Here is an 18,968-nt window from a genome sequence, read left to right as displayed (position 1 = left end):
AGTAACTCTGCAAACTAGAGAGGGAATACTCATCTATCAGCCCCAGGCAAAGTGTTCAGCAGAGTCATTGTGAACGGAATGAAGGAAGAAGTTAACGCTCAATTACGAGACCAGTAACCTGGCTTCCACAAAGATAGACTTGCACACACAAAATTGCAACACTAAGCATCATTGTTGAGCAGTTGATGGAATGGAACTCCCTCCTTTATGTCGTCATCTTAATTGACTATGAGAAGGCATCCGACAGCAAAAGACAGAGACCCTTTTGAAACTCCTCTGCCACAAAGGTTTTCCATATAAACTCATAAGAATCATCAAGAACACCTATGAGGAAATGACCTGCAAGATAATTCATGGAGAACAGCTCACAGAAACCTTTGTAGTGAGGACCGGAGTCTGCCAGGCAGGGGGTGTGGAATTTTTAAAATAATCTACTTGGCCAAGGGACAAAGTGATATTGAGGTCTACATATCCTGTAAAATCCACTTGTACCACCTACTCCATACATCAATTAGAAGGGCTGACAGAGAAACAACTGTGTCTAGTTTATGGGAAAATATGTACATTTACTACTGCTAGCCATACACGCAGGATGATATCACAGTCCACTTTATGTGAGGGCAGAATTAATGCTACATACACTTGCTCCAGGAACCAGCAACCTCTCCCTATTATATTGAGACCAGGAACAGGCACACCCACATTTAAACTGGTCCCAAGAACCAGCATACTCTCGACTTAAACGGGGCTCAGAAAACAGAACCTGCGATATTAACTCAGCTCAGAAAACAACACCCGTAGGCCAGTCAACTCCTAAACTGAACATATGCACCAGTGCCTCCCTAATTTTGTCCCACGAGCCAAAGCCCTCTAAAGCGCACCCAGGAGTCTATAGACAAGACCCAGGAGTCTCCAACCATGCAACAAAGTTGAGCCTGCAGTCCCTAAACCAGACGCCAGCATCAGCACCCAACCTCCCTCCCAAACCTGGCCACAAGTCAGCACCCCACTAACACCCAAATAACACAGGCTCACAAGCCAATATACCTAGAGTCAAACAAGACCCATGAGCCAGTTTCGCCAGCCCTCTAAAACAGGCTGATCTGCCACTCTTTAAATCCTCTTAAACACTAGGTCAAGAAGCAAGAGTTGCCTCTACACCCGGCCCAGGAGCAAGAATTGCCTCTAAACTAGTCACAGATGGTGCGATGTGCATAAATAATTTACAGCTGGGCAGTCTGCACAGTGCACAGGTCCACAGAAGAGTAGGCAGGCAAGCATACTGGACAGAAAACTCACCACTTGTCACAGAAAAGAGCTGAAGTCCAGCTACTCCAGAGCACAGGTGGCTGCAGCTGAAAAGATAACTTCTGCAAGTGGGAAAAGCAGCCAAGAGCATAAACTGCATACTTGCACATAATCAGAAGTACGTGCATATTACAACTATGATGGGAATTAGTTCTCAATCCAACAACTTCGGAAGGATAAAAAGCATAAACCACACCTCAACTCCCACTTATTTTTGGGTGTAGTCCCTCTTGACATCACTGTAATTCCACCTTGAAAAAAAAGAGAGGCGGCTCCTCCACTTAGGCGGAGGAGCATCACCCCACTGCTTTTCGCAGGGAAAAGGAAAAATATAATTAGAATATCTAGCATTATTATCATTTTATTTGTTTCTGCTGCTGTGTCTCGGCGGGCGGGTGGATCTGCTCTGCTCTCAGAGCATGGGGAGGAGTGGTGGGCACTATGTAAGAGTGCATGAATGTTGGACAGGCCCTCTCAGGCCGGCAAAACATGCATGTTCTGCATGCAGGCTGAATTACGCCTGCATGGAGAACATGCCCAGGCTCCTTTATCCGGGCTGAGTGCCGAACCACGGTGCTCAGACAAATCAGTGGCTATGGGGAGCTTCCAGTTTCCACAGAGGAAGCCAGGAAGAGGACAGAGGCGGCAGATGCCAGCAGGTAGGCAAGTGTTTTTTTAATCCTCTCTCCGCCCCACTGCTGCTTCCCAGGAGCAGCCGCCACTGAAAAAAGCTGTAAACTACAAGACTCCCACAGCATTCCCCAAACGCAGAATTCACCCTTTAAAGGGGGAAGGGGTTGGGGGGCAACAACTTATTAAATCTCACAACTGAAACTGCATGCGATACCACAAGCAAGGGGTGTAAAAGTGAATGAGCATAGAGAACTGGAGAATAGAGCCCATCCAATGGACCAAGAAGCCACTGAGGTACGTTCACAGAGAGGAAAAGTAACAGAGGAAAAAAGGACACAGCTAACTTCCGTGGACCTAGAGAGGGATGCATACAAGGACTTTAGAGACAGGTAAAAGCGGACAACCAACAACCTATGCTAAGGAGAAAGGTTTGTGAGGTATATGAGGTAATGGGGAAGCTCGTCTCCCTGCACCCAGTAGTGGGTATATGCAGCGCACAGAGAGAAGAAGGGGGAACCCTTCTCCCTTTATCTGGATCAGAGGGGTCAATTGGACGGACACAGAGTGGAAAGAGGGAAGCTTACATCCCTGCACTAAGGTGAATGTGATGCGTACAGAGAGGTATGGGGGAGGGACCATCTCCCTGAGCCCTAGAGAGGAGGTATGAGGTGTGTATAGAGAGTAGGGGGAAGACTTACTCTCTCCACCCAAAATACAAGCAAATTAAGGGGCCCAACCCACCTGAATCAGGGATACACAGGATAGAGAAAGACACATGACGACTGTACATCACTGAGTTTCTAATCATTTTAAGCGTGATTAAATTCTGTACTGGGAAGAACAGATCCAACAAGCCCTTGTGCCAATTGCAGGAGAGGGAGACATGTGTATGCTGGGAGGAGTCTTTCAACGAGTGAGAACTTCTGCTGTGGGACGTTTGAAGAAGTTAGTGCTAGGGTAGGCCTTGTTACGGCTCGGGTTATAGTAGAGTATTTGAAATTGGGGAATGCAGCCGTCACTAGAGATGGGTTTCAGGTGGGGGCTGCTGGAGTATGTTCTTTGGTTAGGGCAGGTAAGAGGGGAGAGTCGTGGGGGGCGCAATACCCCTGAGAAGGGGAGATTGCATGACTGGGGTGCGAGTGGCAGGTCATGGAAGGTGGGCTGGTGCCAAGTGAGAAAGGTCCGTGAAAGGAGGTGCAGCCTATGCCCCCCCACATCTGCAGCCTCAGGGTGATACTAGCACTAGTAATTTATCTGCCTCACAGCTGCATCCCTGGAAGTCCCTTACCTGCAGCCTCTTCTCTCTGCTTGGTGCCCAGGGCCAGAGCGGCCACCTCTTGTTCTCTTTCCTGTCCCATGCTGCAGGCTCTACTCCTCTGGTGGCCGCCCCTTTCTCCCTCCCCAGGCTCTGCCCCTCCCAGGACCTCGCCCTGACAGGGAGGCACAGCTACCCCAGTTCACAGGCATCTCTCTGCCGGGCCCATCCTGTCTGTAGTCCCCGAGCTGCCTATCCCCCTGCACCACTCTCTGACTCTCAGAGGGGGATCTTTCAGGCCTCCCCTCTGAGCAGTCTGCACACATCAGAGATACTGCGAACCTGTCTCTAATGCAGGGTAGTCCATCTCACCTTCCATCTTTACTAGGTGGGCAGTCTCTCCCTGTCCCACAGTCTGGTCAGTCTCTGCCCTCGTGGCCAGCCTCTCTCTGTTGCTGACCAGCTTTTCTCCCAGTGTTGGGGGCCCACTGTCCTAATTACCCCCAGACAGCTTCTACCCCTGGGTATCCGCAGGCCTGGCACTCCTCTCTCTGGGGTCTGTCTCTAAGCCCCCTCCCAGGCCCCCGGATTCCAGTCCTCTGCAAGCTTGTGTCTGTTGTCTCTTGGGCCTCCTCTCCCGAGCCTGTACTATGTCTGTGGCCCCTGTCCCACTCCGCTCTTGGGGCCCTGTGCCGGTCCCTCCACTCCTGCGCTCACCGGCCTCAACCTGCCAGCAGCTGCAGTCAGCACACTGCGCTCTGCGTTTCTATGTCCCGTCCGCTCCGCAGCTCCACTTCTAGGGCAGCGACAGCACGCTACCGGGTCATGGAGCCAGTGAGCTGGAGGGTAGAGACCCGTGTTTAGTGATTTAATGTCCACTTTTACATCAGACACAATAGACATTAAATCTTCTTGCCCATTATAAAAATAGACATTGGTCGGGCTATAGGATTCCCCCAACACTGGCCAGAGTTGTTTGCTCTCGCCTTTTCTCTTCCTGCCGCCCATAGACTGGATCATGAGATATGCACAGCAATGAAAAGAAATTGGATTATGTGGACACCTTGGACGCAGCTCAATGACCTGGACTTTGCAGACGACCTGGCCCTACTTTACCATATTCATCTGCAAATGCAAGAGAAGACCGACAAAGTGGAAGCCACATTGTACAGCATGGCCTTAACATCCACAGGGGAAAAAAAATCAAGAACCTCAAGGCTAGGACGGCAACACTACTGCAGTCACTCTTGCAGGTTATGCACTGGAAGAGGTTAAGACCCATGAACCCGCAGAGTACAAATGCATTCCTAATTGAAATTGCTTAAAGTAGCTGAAACGCAAAGGCCGATACAGGAAGGTCAAAAAGCCCCAGTAAGTGGACTAGCATGAATTCAATGGTAAAACTGAACAGCAGCCACTTGAGGCAGCGCCATAAAAAATGAAGTTATTAAATTTAATTCAGTGTAGGGCAGTGGGTGGATTACCAATCTCCCTACATGTATAGGGTTTTGTCAAACACTGCGAAAAAGCCAAAGAGGCGCCAAACGAGTCATAAAACTTTTAATGAAGAGCGAGAATAAGGAACACGGTTCTCAGGTCACCTAAACTGTGTGACACAAAGGAGGTCTATCGAGGTCGGGCTTAGATTGTGGTAAAACGTTATGGTTTTCTTTATAAATAAAATACGACGCACACAAAACGTAGGCAGCCAGAGTACAAAATAAAAAGTGAGAAAGGCTGTTAAGGTTGTCAGATATAGTCTGTTCAATGGGACTATTGCCGGCTGCTGCGCATGCGCCAACAAATCAACTTCTATAACAATAAATAAAGCACTAGCGCGAGTGCCCCGGCGCCCACACCGCTCACCGGTACTCGTACTCCTCGTCGTCGTACTTGTCACTGTAGTAGATCTGTTTATAGGACATCGTGCCGGTGCGCGTTCACCACTTCAACCGCTGACAGAACCCGGCGCGCAGCCTCACTTTCAAACACGCTCGCGCCGCAGCTGGCCATTGGACAGCAAAAAACGTGACGTCCTCGGCGCCACTGGCATGTAACACGATACTATTCGCGAGGATGCTGTGCAGGTTTGGCCATGGAAGCCAGCGGCCATCTCAGAGAGGAACTTCTATATCTTGTGGCGTACGGACGCGCAGGAGCTAAACATTTCACTGAAGTAGTGGTTCTTGCTGACTATAGAGAAAACAAATGTCTTACATGGTTGCAATATATTTTGTCGTATAAAGATATAGGAAACATATTTCTCTCTGTAAATAAATTATTTTAATGTTCTTAAGATTCTTTTAAATCGCTTATTATTTGATAAATTATTGGCCTACGTTTATCTTTTGAGGAATTCTTGGTCACTTCTAAGCTTTTCATCGACTTTGTGGGAATTATCACTAAATAGATAATTGTTTAAGCCTGTTTAGTATGGAGGGCTCGGCCGTTGACGTTCATTCTCGGTTTCAAGATTCCAAGTGTCGCTCCGCTTCACAGTGTTGATTACCTGACTTCACTGTGGTCGTCTGACTTGACATCAGGCGCATGCGCTTTTTGATGTTGTTAACTGGGGTGTCTCTCGTTTCAGCACAGTTCATACGTCAGAAATGACGCGGTGAACCGGAAGTGGCCAGGAGTTGGCTAGAGAGAAGCTACAGAAAGTTTAATATTCCCCTGGCTTGAAGTTTCTGGAAGCCCTGGGAGGCAGTGGGAAGGGAGGAGACCTCCCTAGATCGCGGAGCGGGATCCATGCGGCCCTGGTAAGCATGGAATAAAAGAGAGTAGGGAGTGGGATCTTTGAAAAGAAGGATTCAACGGATGCTCTTCTCTTTGCGTGTGATCCCCTTTTTTGGTGTGACTCTTTACTCTAGTCGGCTACGTCTCTGTTAGTGGACTTTCCACTTTTTTACAGTGACATGTACTTTGTCAGAAACCTTTTTTCCTGTCTGCTATTCCCCCTATTTGTTAGCTAAGGTCCCTACCACTTTCCGCTAGACCCTCCTTTTGCGTCTGCTCCCTTCTCTGCCGGTAACGTGTTACTGTTATTGGTGAAACCCTCCCCCCTTCCCTGTTGGGTCACTCGCTAGTATTTAGTCGCTCTTTGTTATTAGTTCACTGTTTGCCATAGCTCTTTAACTATCAGGGGCTTTTTTCCTCTCTGCAGAACTTTTTCCTATCAAGGGTCATTTACTCTCCCTGACCCCTTTCTTATCCTAGAAGTACCCCTCTCTTTAGTGTGATGTTGCCCGTTCGATGCAGCTCATCACCGGTCCAAATGTCCCTCTTATCGTTAAATGTGAACTTAACTCCCCTTGGTTCTTTTTTCCATTAAGACTACTTTAATTCTCCCTTCTCTGCGGTGAGTTCTTCAATTGCATTGAGTCTCTACCCATAAGCTTCTCCCAAATCTTGGGTTCCTTGCTACCTACAAATATATATCTTAGGGCCCATCGAGTCGTATTACAGGTCCTAGTTTTGCTCTCTACCTTACTGTGCGGGCTGTTTGCATGTTATTGGGTCGTTTCCTCCCTTAATTTTTCTTTACTTGCTCCAGAGTCCTTTCTTACCAACTGTGTTCAGCTCCCTACAATGAGCTCTTAACTCTTTTTTTTTTATACTTCATTTTTTCAATTATTTGTGTGCCAGTCATGCCCGATTCTTAAAATGTCTTCCTCTCTCTCATTCTTTGGGTTACCGAGTCATACCCAGGGCCACTTTAATTATGCAGCAGGAGAGGGCCAAATTATGCGGCAGGATTGAGTAAATTGTGGCAATAAAAGGCAAATTTTGCTGCATATTTTGTAGTAGTATTACTTAATTAGCACAATCGCATAATTCCAGTGAACCTGGTCATACCCACTTCTCCCCCCACCAGTGTGCTTTCTATCCTAAAATTCTTTCTTCTGCAGAGAGCTCCCCCGAGATCTCTTGACAGCTTTCATTTGTACAACTCTAAGCCCTTTGCCTGTCCCTGTCTCACTTCCTCGCCATCACGGCCTCACTGATGGATTGAGGGTACCTCCTTGCTATTTGTTCTCAAAGCCTCCCAAAATGTTTTCTTTTCCCTCTACCCTTTGTTTCCTTCCTTATTTCACCATACTGATTTTACTCAGCTGCTTCCTTGTACAACTTAAGAGCCCGAAAGTGGAGTCCCCACGTCCTTACAGCTGTTCTCGGGGCTGGTCCCTGGCTCAGTTCCTCGAGGTGCTGCAACTGAGTCATTCCTCACTTCCTCCTGAATATCCCTCTGTGTTGACTCACCCTGCTTTGTACTTGTTGGCCGTATTTACACTGTGACCAGCACTGCAGATTAGCATCGGTCAATCTGCAGAGCCACGGAACTACGTTGTCTTCAGTGAGGTTGCTTCTGTTCATATGTATGTTTATGCAACGCTGAGTTTTGCATTATTAAATCGAATATTTGCTATTACTCTCTGCCCCACAGTACCCAGCCTTAGTTTTCAATACTTGGCATTTTTTTCTCAGTTCTGTAAAATGTGACAGGAAGTGCTCAGAGCTATTGTGTCTTATCTGCCATCGTTTGCATGTCTGTTTCAGGAAGAAGTGGTCTCCATCAGCCTTCTTGCGGCTTGAAAAATTATGTTTGTAAGCCTTTTTACTGAGGCTTCATATTAACATGGTTTCCTTTAATTTCTTGTGCGCGCCTACTACTGTATTTAGAATATATTTCCATCACGGAGTTGGTAAGCTAGAATGGCAAATTCAAATGTGGTTTATAGTTTCTAGAGAATAAGTAGTTGAACGAAATCAAATATCAGTGAGAAACTCCTTTGCAGACTGCCACACTTAAGTCCTGACTTATAAAACAAATATGTTTGATAATAAGTAGAGTTTTGGCATCAAAGGGAAGAATACTGTGCTAATCGAGTGGAGGGTAGTAACTCATATTGACCTACCTCATTATTTAAGATAATTACGTTCATCTTAGTGACACCCGCTGGACCAAAAACTTTTTTTGGGTGATATCATCCTATCCGGAAGCTGCAGCATCAAAGCCATGAGAAATGCTCTTGGCAACCACCTTGATACTGTGAGCATCACGCAGCACCTCTTTATGCAATCCTAATGCAACAGGAAACAAACTCTCCTCGTCCTCGTCATGCAGACTCACAACAGTAATACCACTGATTGGTCCATCCATGCAGTAAAAATGTATTCTCACCCCAAATTCGCTTCCCATCTACCACAGCAAGCATAGATCAACCAACAGCAGATCCCTCCTTCCAGCCGTAGATGATGCCCTAGTCAAAGACAATGGTGACTCCTCACTCCCGGCCCTTCTTAATCTACTATGAGCCTTCAGAAGCATTGACCATCGTTGATTAATTCTGTAGAATCCCATGGGTTATGTGGTACATTCCACAAAGGTTCACTTTGTTCCTCTCCAATATCCAAATGCTCCTCGAGTTGTCAACTAGAATCCTGTGCTTTTAAGTCCCCTGTGCAGTATGTCAAGAATCCATCTCCCAATCGTCTATTAAAATCTAAGGCATGTTCCTAGCCAGCAACTTTATGAAAACTCCAGTAAATTGAGGACCCTCTACATTACATAAAAGTCTGGACAATCAGCAAAGTCGACCAAATATAACAATTGCCTGCTCTCCAAATCGCCAACAGCGCCAAGCAAGCCCAGGTCTGAAATGGCTCACAAACCTGAAAAGATTCATAGCTCAGTGTTGCCTATTTAATGAGTGACAGTAAGCTTTTTTTCAGAGCTGACAGATCCACAAAGTAATAAACCATACTGTACTTGCAGTTGCCCCTCCCCAAAATCAAGCATAGCCTTCTGGATGCGGGCTTCACTGCTTACGCCTCTGGTCCTTTTCAATTTGGACAGTTTGCTAACTTTCCTACCCACCCCCAACTAAGGGCACCTTTTATGCAATAAAAAGAAGAGAAATCTGACCCATTATCCCCACCAATGCACACCTATATTGGCACCCTACTGCAAGCTTGCACCGCCTTCAAGATCTGTTGTGCCGTCTGCTACTAGAAAATAGTAACACGCTACCATGCCTGGCCTAAACACACCATTTGCAGATCTGGACTAAAAAGGTGCTGCACACATGACTCCTTTAAAAAAAGAGCTAAGAAATAACTCTTTCTTAAGAGAGCATCTTGGTTGCCAGCGATAGACCGATTGTTTTTTCCTCTTCCCTCGGGTTACATCTACAAAGCACCATCCTCACCTACTTGTTCCTGATACCAAACTAAAACAATTCATGAGACTTCGTATGCAGAGTGCTTTAGTGCAACCTAGCTGTGGATGAATGGAAATTCCAAAGCAGCACCCCCCCCCCCCCCTTGTTTGAGAGGGGAGGTGTTCTGCTGGACAGCACTATCAACGTAAGGTGAGTATACACATCCTCCAGGCGGTGAGATGTTCAGATTAGAGTCCAAGAGCAAAGCTGCATTCTGGCGTTGGTCTTCCTGAAGTGGAATAGAGAGGGTGCAGCATCTACAGTCCCAAAAGATCAGATAGGACTTTTGCAGTTGAGGTAACAGAGAGGCAGAAACTGTAATTTGCCCTATGTCTGTTAATTTCAATCAATGTGTGTTATTGCGGTGATGACCAGACACGGCATTCACTCAGAACTGAGAAGGTAGGGTGAGGAGTGAAAAGATTCATGAGGTTTGGGAAGTGGAAGACAGTATAAACATGAATGGACGCAGGGATGGCCAACTCGCACCTGTACGATAACCTTGTATTTTTTTCTCAAGAAGTATCCGGCTTCCCCATTGGGGGGGGGGGGAGTAGGACAGGGTCTAGACTAATTTGCATATGGCTGGATCCAAAGTGGGGTGGTGAAGTGACCTAAAGATCAATGGATTTAACCCAGATCTCTTGACTATGGGTGAATGTTTGTAAAGTTTCAGCACTCCATCCATCATCTTGTGGTGTTTGCTGGATATGTTCAGGACAATAAACACGAAACAACATATACAACAATGGTCAGAATGAATGCAAACTAAAAAAAATACAGTTTTCACAGCAAGGGTCAACATCAAGGCACAATGAAAGAATATAATGCTGTACTTATTTAAGCTTTATTGCACCTGGTCAGATTCACAACAATGGTTAAGATCCTCTTCAAAGTGCATTAGCCACCAGTAACTGCCCATCCGCAATTATGGCCTTAGCAAACAGTCCAAGTGCATAATGAAAGGGAAGGGCAATTAGCTGCTAACACCAGCAGCATGTGGGCAGGAAGGCTAATAGCACCAGTTCCAATACACGGTCAAACAGGCCAGCCCTCCCTGCCTTCCACATGACCCTACTTCATGCTCTCACTGAATTCAAATAGAGGAAAATCAGAGATGCCAGTGCCATCTTTTTAAGCTTTCTAACTGAATGAGCCAATCTCAAAAATCCATACAAGGTTCAAATATACAAATGCATACTAAAGATGTACAATGATGGTGAAGATTGTTGGAAACCAGCAGTATACCGTCTTCATGCTATTACACAAATACATTCTTAAACGTCTCGAGAAGCATACTACTTGTATGCTAAATGTGTAGGGTTTGGTTCTCTTTTGCAGCAATCACAGGTAAGGTACACAAAGTATCTTCTCAACTTTATGGGTGGCAATGGAGGAGGGGATACTAAGCATTCGGCACAAGCTGTGTAGCTAGGTTCATGCCATACAAGTACAGGTCACGTGTCCCAATTAAATCAATAACAAGTTACACTTAGTTATTTCATGCACAGGTTTTGCTGCTTAAGCACATGGCATGCATATATAAAGTCACCTTACAGCGGCCTCTTACCCGGTAGTGGAAAAAGTGACCTCCCAGCAAAGTTGCCAAATCGGGAGGGGCGGATTCTGCTGGCTTGGGAACCCGTAGCAGGTAAGCACATGGAGTTTATGGTAGAAGTCTGCCATGGGAATAGCATAGGTGGGGAGCTGAGTAACAACATCTTAGCAGTCTGTAAGTTTAACTACCCCAGCGGCAGGTTATTACATAGCCGCGGCGGCAAAGTTCTCTTGTTTATAACAAAATGAAGAAAGCACCTCCCGTTCACTGACATAGTGAATCCCAGCGCTCGGCAACCTACGTAAGGAGGAAGCTGTTTTCGGCACTTTTTTATAGCGCAAACTCTATCTGAAGGTATTGAGGCGCTTTACATGATATCAAAATGCCCGAGACAGAAGAAGTGGCATAAAAACCCTTTACTGCTGATGTCATTACAGGATTTATCCCTTTGTCTCACACTAAGCACCTTAGTAAACATCAATTGGCTGCTAATGGCTTAGGGGTAAGACAAGAAAGGAGTGGACATTACTGAAAGGAACCAGGGACACTAAAGAGCGAGTTGGGGTAGCAGCCTCTATCAGTGCGATATGAACATTGGTCTGCATGAACAGAAACCACAGCAGCGATTGCTACGTAAAACCGCAGACTGGAAGCAATCGATATAGGGAGCGGAATGGAGGTTAAAAGTCGCTTGAAATGCTATGTTTACCACTTGGGATGCGCGGGGCGCTGGAGGAGGGCAGAGGTAGTTGTCTGTCATACTATGTATTTAGCAGTGTGTGCATTATAATGCATTTGAGAAAGTCAATGCCTGATTCTAAGCAATTCAAGATACCCCTGAAGCCAAACTGTCTCTCCCAGGGCCACAGCTCGTGCGGCATCTCCCGGCACGTGCCTCATCTCTGAGGGAAGGCATGAGGTGTCCTCGCATGCGCACATGATTACTCCAGTCAGGCGCTTGTTGTCATGCCGCTGAGATGAGGAATTCATCATATCAAACGCGCGTCCGCAAATTTAAAGTAATGGCCGCAAATTAAAGTAATGACATCGGTTGCCAATTTGCACCATGAGCAATACTGGCCTGATCAATGGAGCATGGATACAAAGCTACTGACGGTAGCAGCCTGTCATTTAGTCTTCAAGCATCGTGCTGCAGTCGGTGTCCATTGCAGGTCACAGGAACTTCTCAGCATCATACTGGCTCCCGCCGGGCGCCCGCTCTCCCCTTCCTGACATCCGAGCTGCCTAGTAAATGAGTGCTTAGCGGATAATTAAGAGGCGCCTTGCGTGAGCAAAAGATCCAGTCCGGGTGGGCGGGGGCCAAAAGGTGACAGGGCAGGAACGAATAAGCCTTATTTTCAATCGGAGGCTAGCGTTCAGCATAAAGTGATGACGGCAGCCAATGAGAATCATGGGTGGAGCTTCCACTCCACTTCCGAAATCACCTTGATTACAATAGATCTCTCAGAGCGAGCAGCGCATGCTCTGCAACACTAGGCGAGACTTAAAAACACACAAGGAGACAATCACTGCAGCTCTTCCTGTAGGGGGACACCCCTCCATCAGAGAGGACAACTTCTGCTATGGTGGAGGAAGCAATATATAAACATGAGTTGAACAAACTAATGGATGAAAAGGGTGACTCTCTTTGTATGTATATATGTAGGTATGTTTCATTCCAAGTTATTTTTGGAGTATGAGACGTATGAGACTACCGACATTTGTCTTTAGGCAGACCTCAGAGGGGTATTTTATATAATATTGTGTTAGCATGTGTGAAGTGCTTTCTACTAATAGCGTAACACTGTAGCAATTTGTTAATCTCTGCGCCATTTCGTACGGTTTGGGAATCCTATCAAGTTGTGGTGTTAAAAAAAGTGCTGTTGATTTAGAAGCACTTTGACAATATATGGTTCTGGTGCCAAGTTTTACTTAAGCTTGTGGGAGGTTGTGTCTAACATCTTCAGATGTAAAGGGAACTATAAAGGCAGTATTGGAATGATTGAGTGTAGCAGTTTGTTGAGTGGGAAATGCTACTGGAGATCAACTGATCGCCAGTTCTGACACAACCGATATATGAGGGGAAAAAATGATCTACTGTATACTAACTGGGTAAGTGTTCTGGTGTGTTAATGGTACAAATGGTGTGTGTCTGCCGCTGACGTGGGCACTTAACACTGTACGCCTTTGAGAATGTGAGTTTACTTGTGTTTGTGGGTTGTCAGTGAGTGCTTTGCCAGTCAACAAAAAAGACTTAAGGACAGCTTGGTTAATAAAACATGTTTTAGAGAGTAGATTTCTTTCCCTATTTCGGGCATGTCTTTGATAGAAAATTCCCTTACTACTCTTCTTCTCAGAATATGTGGACCAGGGCAGTTGAGATAAATGAGCCCATTTATAGTTGTGTGTGTATATGTGTGTGTATATATATATATATATATATATATATATATATATTAACTTTTATTAAATACTGCGTTCAAGTATAAGTACTCACAAGTACATTTACAAAAGGTATGGTCAGAATATCACTGATACTGTTAAGAACACGTCCTGTGAGCATACATACACAGGCTCATTACTCGTAAGAACGAGTTGCTCGTATATTTTATCAGCAGTACGAGCCCATTTATAGTTTTGCTGAGGATCATGGTGTCCATGTGCCTTCTGTGTTAAAGATGCACAACGCCAGTTGTGTTACATCCGTGGCATATATTGTTGGTATCTGGGGATTGTCGAGCATAATTGCATGGAATATTTTCATTGAGCGCAGAAGATTAATTCCAATAACCACTGAATTAAACATTAACCTTGGGTTCTGGAGTAACATGCTACTCTCCCCAAAGTGGTTCAACACCTTGTCAGCGGTAGTAAGCACAGTACAAATGCAATTAAAATACAGCATGAAGGTGCTGTAGGTGGAATCCTTCCTTTTTTTTTATTTTTATACTTAGTTTTTTTTTTTACTACATCTTCCAGTTTTGTAAGACATGAAGAACACATAGTAAGGTCTTTAGAGAATGAAATTATTTTAATTTGGTGCCCATGGCACTGTGGCTGGAGGTTTGTATAAATCCTTTGCCATTCTTTCCAGATTAATTCTAAATCATATAATTTAGTTTAAGGTAGGCCTCATTTCTCGGTATAATTATATAAATAGAAATATTTGCTGGCCAGGATGTAGTGAATTTTGTTTTCTTTAGTGAGTCTAGAGCAGGAAGTTGCTGACCTTGAAAAACCCTCCATCCAATCCTTTACCCCTCTTCAAAGCAGTAATGGGATTGCATTATATCTGCTTCTGTTATTTCCCTGTTTTGATCTTTTTTATTTTCAAGTTGGGCTCTTATCTGCTCATTTTAGTTTTCAAGATTTGAACTCCAGAGGTCAATGCTCATGCTGTCCATGTGATGTCTATATATATATATCTATATGTCTATAGATATATAGTGAAAAAATTGGGAAAGTGAGCAAGGCGGACTCGTCCGCCGAAACGCGTCTTGGTTTTGGACCGCTGTTGATGGAATAAATATCTTTGGAATCATCCCACGGTGTCAGTGCCTGTTCGTAATGTGTTAAGCGGGATTGGACTTAATATATATATATATATATATATATATTCATATAAACTTTGTTTTTATTTTTGTAAATTTTATTCAGCACAAAGAAGTTAATTTCTTAAATCATTTCTAATTGAGATGGTCCAACAATCCTGTAGACCATTCTTTTTAGGTCTTGCCTTAGATAGCATGCATGCGCTGTTGCCTGCAAGGGAGATTGTATACAACAAGGGGTTCATAGCCTGTCTATTGGTTACCATTCATTGGCTCATGACCACTCTTATTTGCTGCCTCCTAATTGGCGGGCGCATTCCGGCTTTACTCAATCTTCTTTCGTGTGGAACATGGATTAAGTGCTGATTAACTCATCTAGATTAGTCTGCTTGCGCTGTAATTGGGGTACTATTTTGTTTGTTCTCCTCCCCCGACCCCTGTATTTTTCTTCCCCCCCCCCCCCATGGTGCTTCTTCCTGATTGCTTCTTCCCTCCCATTGCCCGTGTTGCTTCTTCCTTCTCCAACCCCTGTTGTCAGTGTTGCTTCTTCCACCTCCCGTGTCCCTGTTGTCCGTGTTGCGTTTTCCCTCCAAACCCTGTTGCCTGCGTTGTTTTGTCCCCCTCCAGCTCCTGTTGTCTGTATTGCTTCTTCCGCCTCCCATTCTCTCTTAGCATTTTGCTTCCTCCCCACTATTCCCTGTTGTTCATGTTGCTTTATCCCCTGCAGTTCGCACTTTTACGCTGTCAGTGTTGCTTCTTCCCTCCAACCAACCTGCTGTTCTGTGTTGCCCCCTCCACCCACCCTAAGAAAAGAAAAAAGCTATGATGCAGCCACCACTAGCCCCGTCATGGCACTTTTTTTCTAACTTTTAGCCATCCTGAACAGCAGCCACGCTGCTCTACCACATGGCTAAGAGACGCTGGCAAAGCCAATAGCTCTTGCATAGGTGAGACCTTTTGGCTTTGCCAATGCTTGTTTAATCTTCTGCTGCTAAATACAGTCGTAAGCTTTTCTATTACATAATTTTGTAGGCTGCGATTTGAATAAGCGAGATGGTTGGGTAAATATTTTAAAGCCATGGTTTGAAATGGTATGCAAGCCAGTGGGATTACTTTGAGTATGGAGATTAGTGTGTGGTTATATGGTGTTATGTTGGATGTTGTGTGTTTCTTCTGTGACATGTGTTTTTTCTGAGCTTCGTTACTTGGGTGGGGTGTGTGAGGCCTGGTTGCAACAATTACACTCTACTCCATCATTTGATCCATTTGTGACCTGAGGTTTGTCGGTTAATGCCTTTGCATTGAGCAATATTGCTTTTAGTGTATGGCAGGTTCGATCAATCCGGTATTGGCACATGCATGCAAAAGCTGTAAGGTGAGATTTTGGGGCATGACAAAGCTTGGGACAGTCAGAGGTGGGAGAGAGGTGTTTCAAGTGACATGAAGCCAGTGTGTTGAGTTGACGGCTCGTGCAGTTTTGGGAGCATAAAAATTGGACGTGAATAGGTAGGTCAGGTGGGAGTGTTTGCGTGTGGTGATGGAGGAATGACTGGCAAGTTGGAGAAAGGCTGTATGGATTTTGTTTGCAGCACATCGCCAGTGAATTGACTATTGGTGCTTGGTAGACCTGGTCATAATAGTACATGTGAGGTAGAGTTAAAGACAATTTGTTGATGTTGACTGTCCTTTCGCGCAGATGTGCAATTTGGCTGCTCTCTGGTAACTGCAAAATACATTCGAATAGAGCTTCACCTTACAGCTGCTACTAGCGACGTTCAGGTTGAAGTATGTTCGATGTATTGCTTCGTTGAGTATTCATTGGTGGGTTGCATTTGAAGGACCTGTGTGGTGTTATTGTAGTGTTAGATTTATTGGTGATACTTTGCGAAAAGCTGCAGGTGCAAACCATTTGCCTGGGCTTTTGCCGCAGGTGATTCAAGTTCTGCAGTGAGAGGAGAGGAGAAAAATAATCTCGAGTGCCACTGCGGAATTTGAGCACCATTTTTGGTGTGCCACTTAGTAGTGGGTGGCTTGTGCAAAACAATGTGGTGTTTTGGGAGTGTTTACTGTAGAATAGCCTTTTTGGCGCTTAGCAGAAGGTTGACTGTGTGAATGATGCAGATATGCCCAAGTGCAGTGCTTCAGCTTGTTGTTGTTTCCACTGTGCATCAGGACATGATCAGATTTGCTTTTTCTGCACAAGAATGTGATGGCTCACCGGAGATGGTAACTCCCTTCTTTGGAAGTTGAAAGACTGTCTTTTTAGGCAGTAAAAATGTACTTTCTATGGACCTTTTTGGATCAGGCAGATAATACAGCTGCCCCTGTGGCACAGTGCTATGGTTTGAAGATCTCGACAGAGCGGTGGTGGTGGAAGCAGGAGCAGATGCCTTTGGTTCTTGTTTTGTGTTGGTAGTATCGGCCTGACTTTAGGGAGTAATATGAGCGAATAATATCCCTATCCGAAGATCTTAAAGATTGCCTTTATGCGAATGAGTTTACATTTTGCACTTGTTGGGAAAGGCCTCAGTTAGGGGTTGCTCCCTTATACCCCGCAGAACCAGCATTAGCTATACCCTGAGAGTACCAGGCGGACTGAGGGTACCGGGTGGTTGTTGAAGCGGTAAAACCTTGAAAGGTACAACCAAGGACAAACTCCTCTCGGCTGCTTCTCTAAACCACATGAATGCAATTACAGAATGTATAGATCGGCTAAAGATTTTCACTGTAACTGGGAGCCAGTGAGTCAGTGTTGCACAGTCACTGTGAGCTCACTCCTCCAAGGCATCTCCTTCCCGACCTCATTTTATGGCCCGCCTGATCTGGACTGGTGACTCATGATGGTTTCAGCCCCCCTTAGTGCAAGCACTGAAGCTTGAATTCCCATTAGAGGTCAGAGTTCACTAAGTTCATGCAAACACTGAACCTGGGTGAGTGTGACAGGCCTAATTCGTAGAAGGCTCCCCTTCAAACTGAGTAGTTGTCTGGTGTTTTAGCAAGACGCAAAGCATCGAATTTGGAAACTTGTGGTCTTGATCCTTATTGATATCTTTATTTTTTGTTTGCGAGCATGTGCTCCCTGACCAGGGTAGAACCTCTGAATCTCTTTCTCCATGGAAAGTATGTGTAGCAATTGAGTGGGTATTTCTTTTTGGCTTGTTATTGTTTTAGTTGAGGTTTTGTCAATGCATTGTACATGTGCAGGGCTGAATCAGTCGGGCAGCTGAGCGCCATCCATGAACATCTGTGCAGGGCCGGGATTATGCAGTTTTAAGTGCGAAAGCCGGTTAGTGGCGGATTATATAGCGTATTAATCGCAGCTGGGTGGAAGCAATATAGGGAATATATTCATGTTTCAGACCACAGTCTTCCGAAGCATCACATAGGGGCCTGATGTTGCGCACACACACCAGAAGTATGAAAGGTGATGGGTAATATGGATTACTTTTAGTCACACACTGTTTGCAACCCATGAATTTTCAGAAGTCTCAGAAGCAAATTGAGGATTAATTTTAGTATGGTGCACTCTTTTCTTCAGGCCGATGTAGTCTTCTTCGCCTCCTGGATTTGGGTGGAATTCAAATTGGAGGGCACTTCTCATGTAGATCAAATCACCAGATTGCTGTTTCCACTTCACCTATTTTGGGAACAATTGTCACAATCAACCAATTGAGCTGAAAAGCAAATCGTGAAAAGTGCAGAATTTAAGAAAGAAATCAAAGCGGAAAGCTGGGAATCAATCAAATGAAAGCAAAGCAATAAAAAAGCAGTAAGAACCTGATGGCCTATAAATGACTCGCTGTTCTTTTAACATCTATAAACTAAAAACAAGTCAAGTATCCTGTATGTTTAATACAGTTTATTGGAAAGTGTAGGGTCGATTAGTATTAATATTAGAGTGAAAATGTAAGCGCTTTGAACACTACATTGTTGTGAAACATAGCCACTAAAATATCTAAACCTCCTGAAAAGCAAACAAAAATGTGGCCTCTAATTGGAAATGTGCGTGTATGTATTGGGGCATATTTAACAAAGCTGAGATGGGCAGCGCTATATGTGTGTATGTGCAAAAATTAATATGAATTGGTAGTCCACTGAATCCTCCATTAAATGAAGACTTTTAAAACAAAGTAGTAAGAGAAGAAGATTGCATTAAAAAATAACAATAAATCACCCCCTTATTATCGTGGTTGAAAACGGGCTTGAAAGCATATAGGTTCATATACAACTTTCTAATCTAGACCATACATCCTACTACATTTTGATCCATATGGCCATTATTTCTCACTAGGCTTGAACTTTGTTTCTGCCATAGGCATTCTAAGAGATCTTGAAACTTCTGGGCTGATGTTGGAAACTAACTTCTAAACACACTTTATGCAGCAGCTAAGATGCCCTTGATAAACCGGTTGTATGCAATCACTTGTTAATAATCCATA

At 44.8% G+C, this 18,968-nt stretch overlaps 2 protein-coding genes across 3 annotated transcripts in view; one reads left to right on the top strand and one right to left on the bottom strand.

The window, feature by feature from the left end:
* CKS1B (CDC28 protein kinase regulatory subunit 1B) overlaps positions 1 to 5,228 on the bottom strand; it is a 46,655-nt gene extending 41,427 nt beyond the window's left edge. The window contains exon 1 of the mRNA XM_085639667.1: positions 5,063 to 5,228. Within this exon, the coding sequence (XP_085495793.1) occupies positions 5,063 to 5,121 (59 nt within the window). The 5' untranslated portion in view covers positions 5,122 to 5,228. The remainder of the gene's footprint in view (positions 1 to 5,062) is intronic.
* A 561-nt stretch (positions 5,229 to 5,789) lies between these two features.
* Positions 5,790 to 18,968, top strand: part of SHC1 (SHC adaptor protein 1) — a 127,588-nt gene continuing 114,409 nt past the window's right edge. The window contains exon 1 of one of the 2 annotated variants that reach the window (XM_085638750.1): positions 5,790 to 5,958. The gene's annotated coding sequence lies outside the window, so the exon portion shown is untranslated. The remainder of the gene's footprint in view (positions 5,959 to 18,968) is intronic. The other variant, XM_085638752.1, reaches the window with a different exon arrangement.

Source organism: Triturus cristatus, chromosome 12 (assembly GCF_964204655.1).
Source record: "Triturus cristatus chromosome 12, aTriCri1.1, whole genome shotgun sequence".
NCBI lineage: Eukaryota > Metazoa > Chordata > Amphibia > Caudata > Salamandridae > Triturus > Triturus cristatus.
Note: the sequence above shows the minus strand (reverse complement) of the source record. Positions and strands in the feature narration are given on the sequence as shown.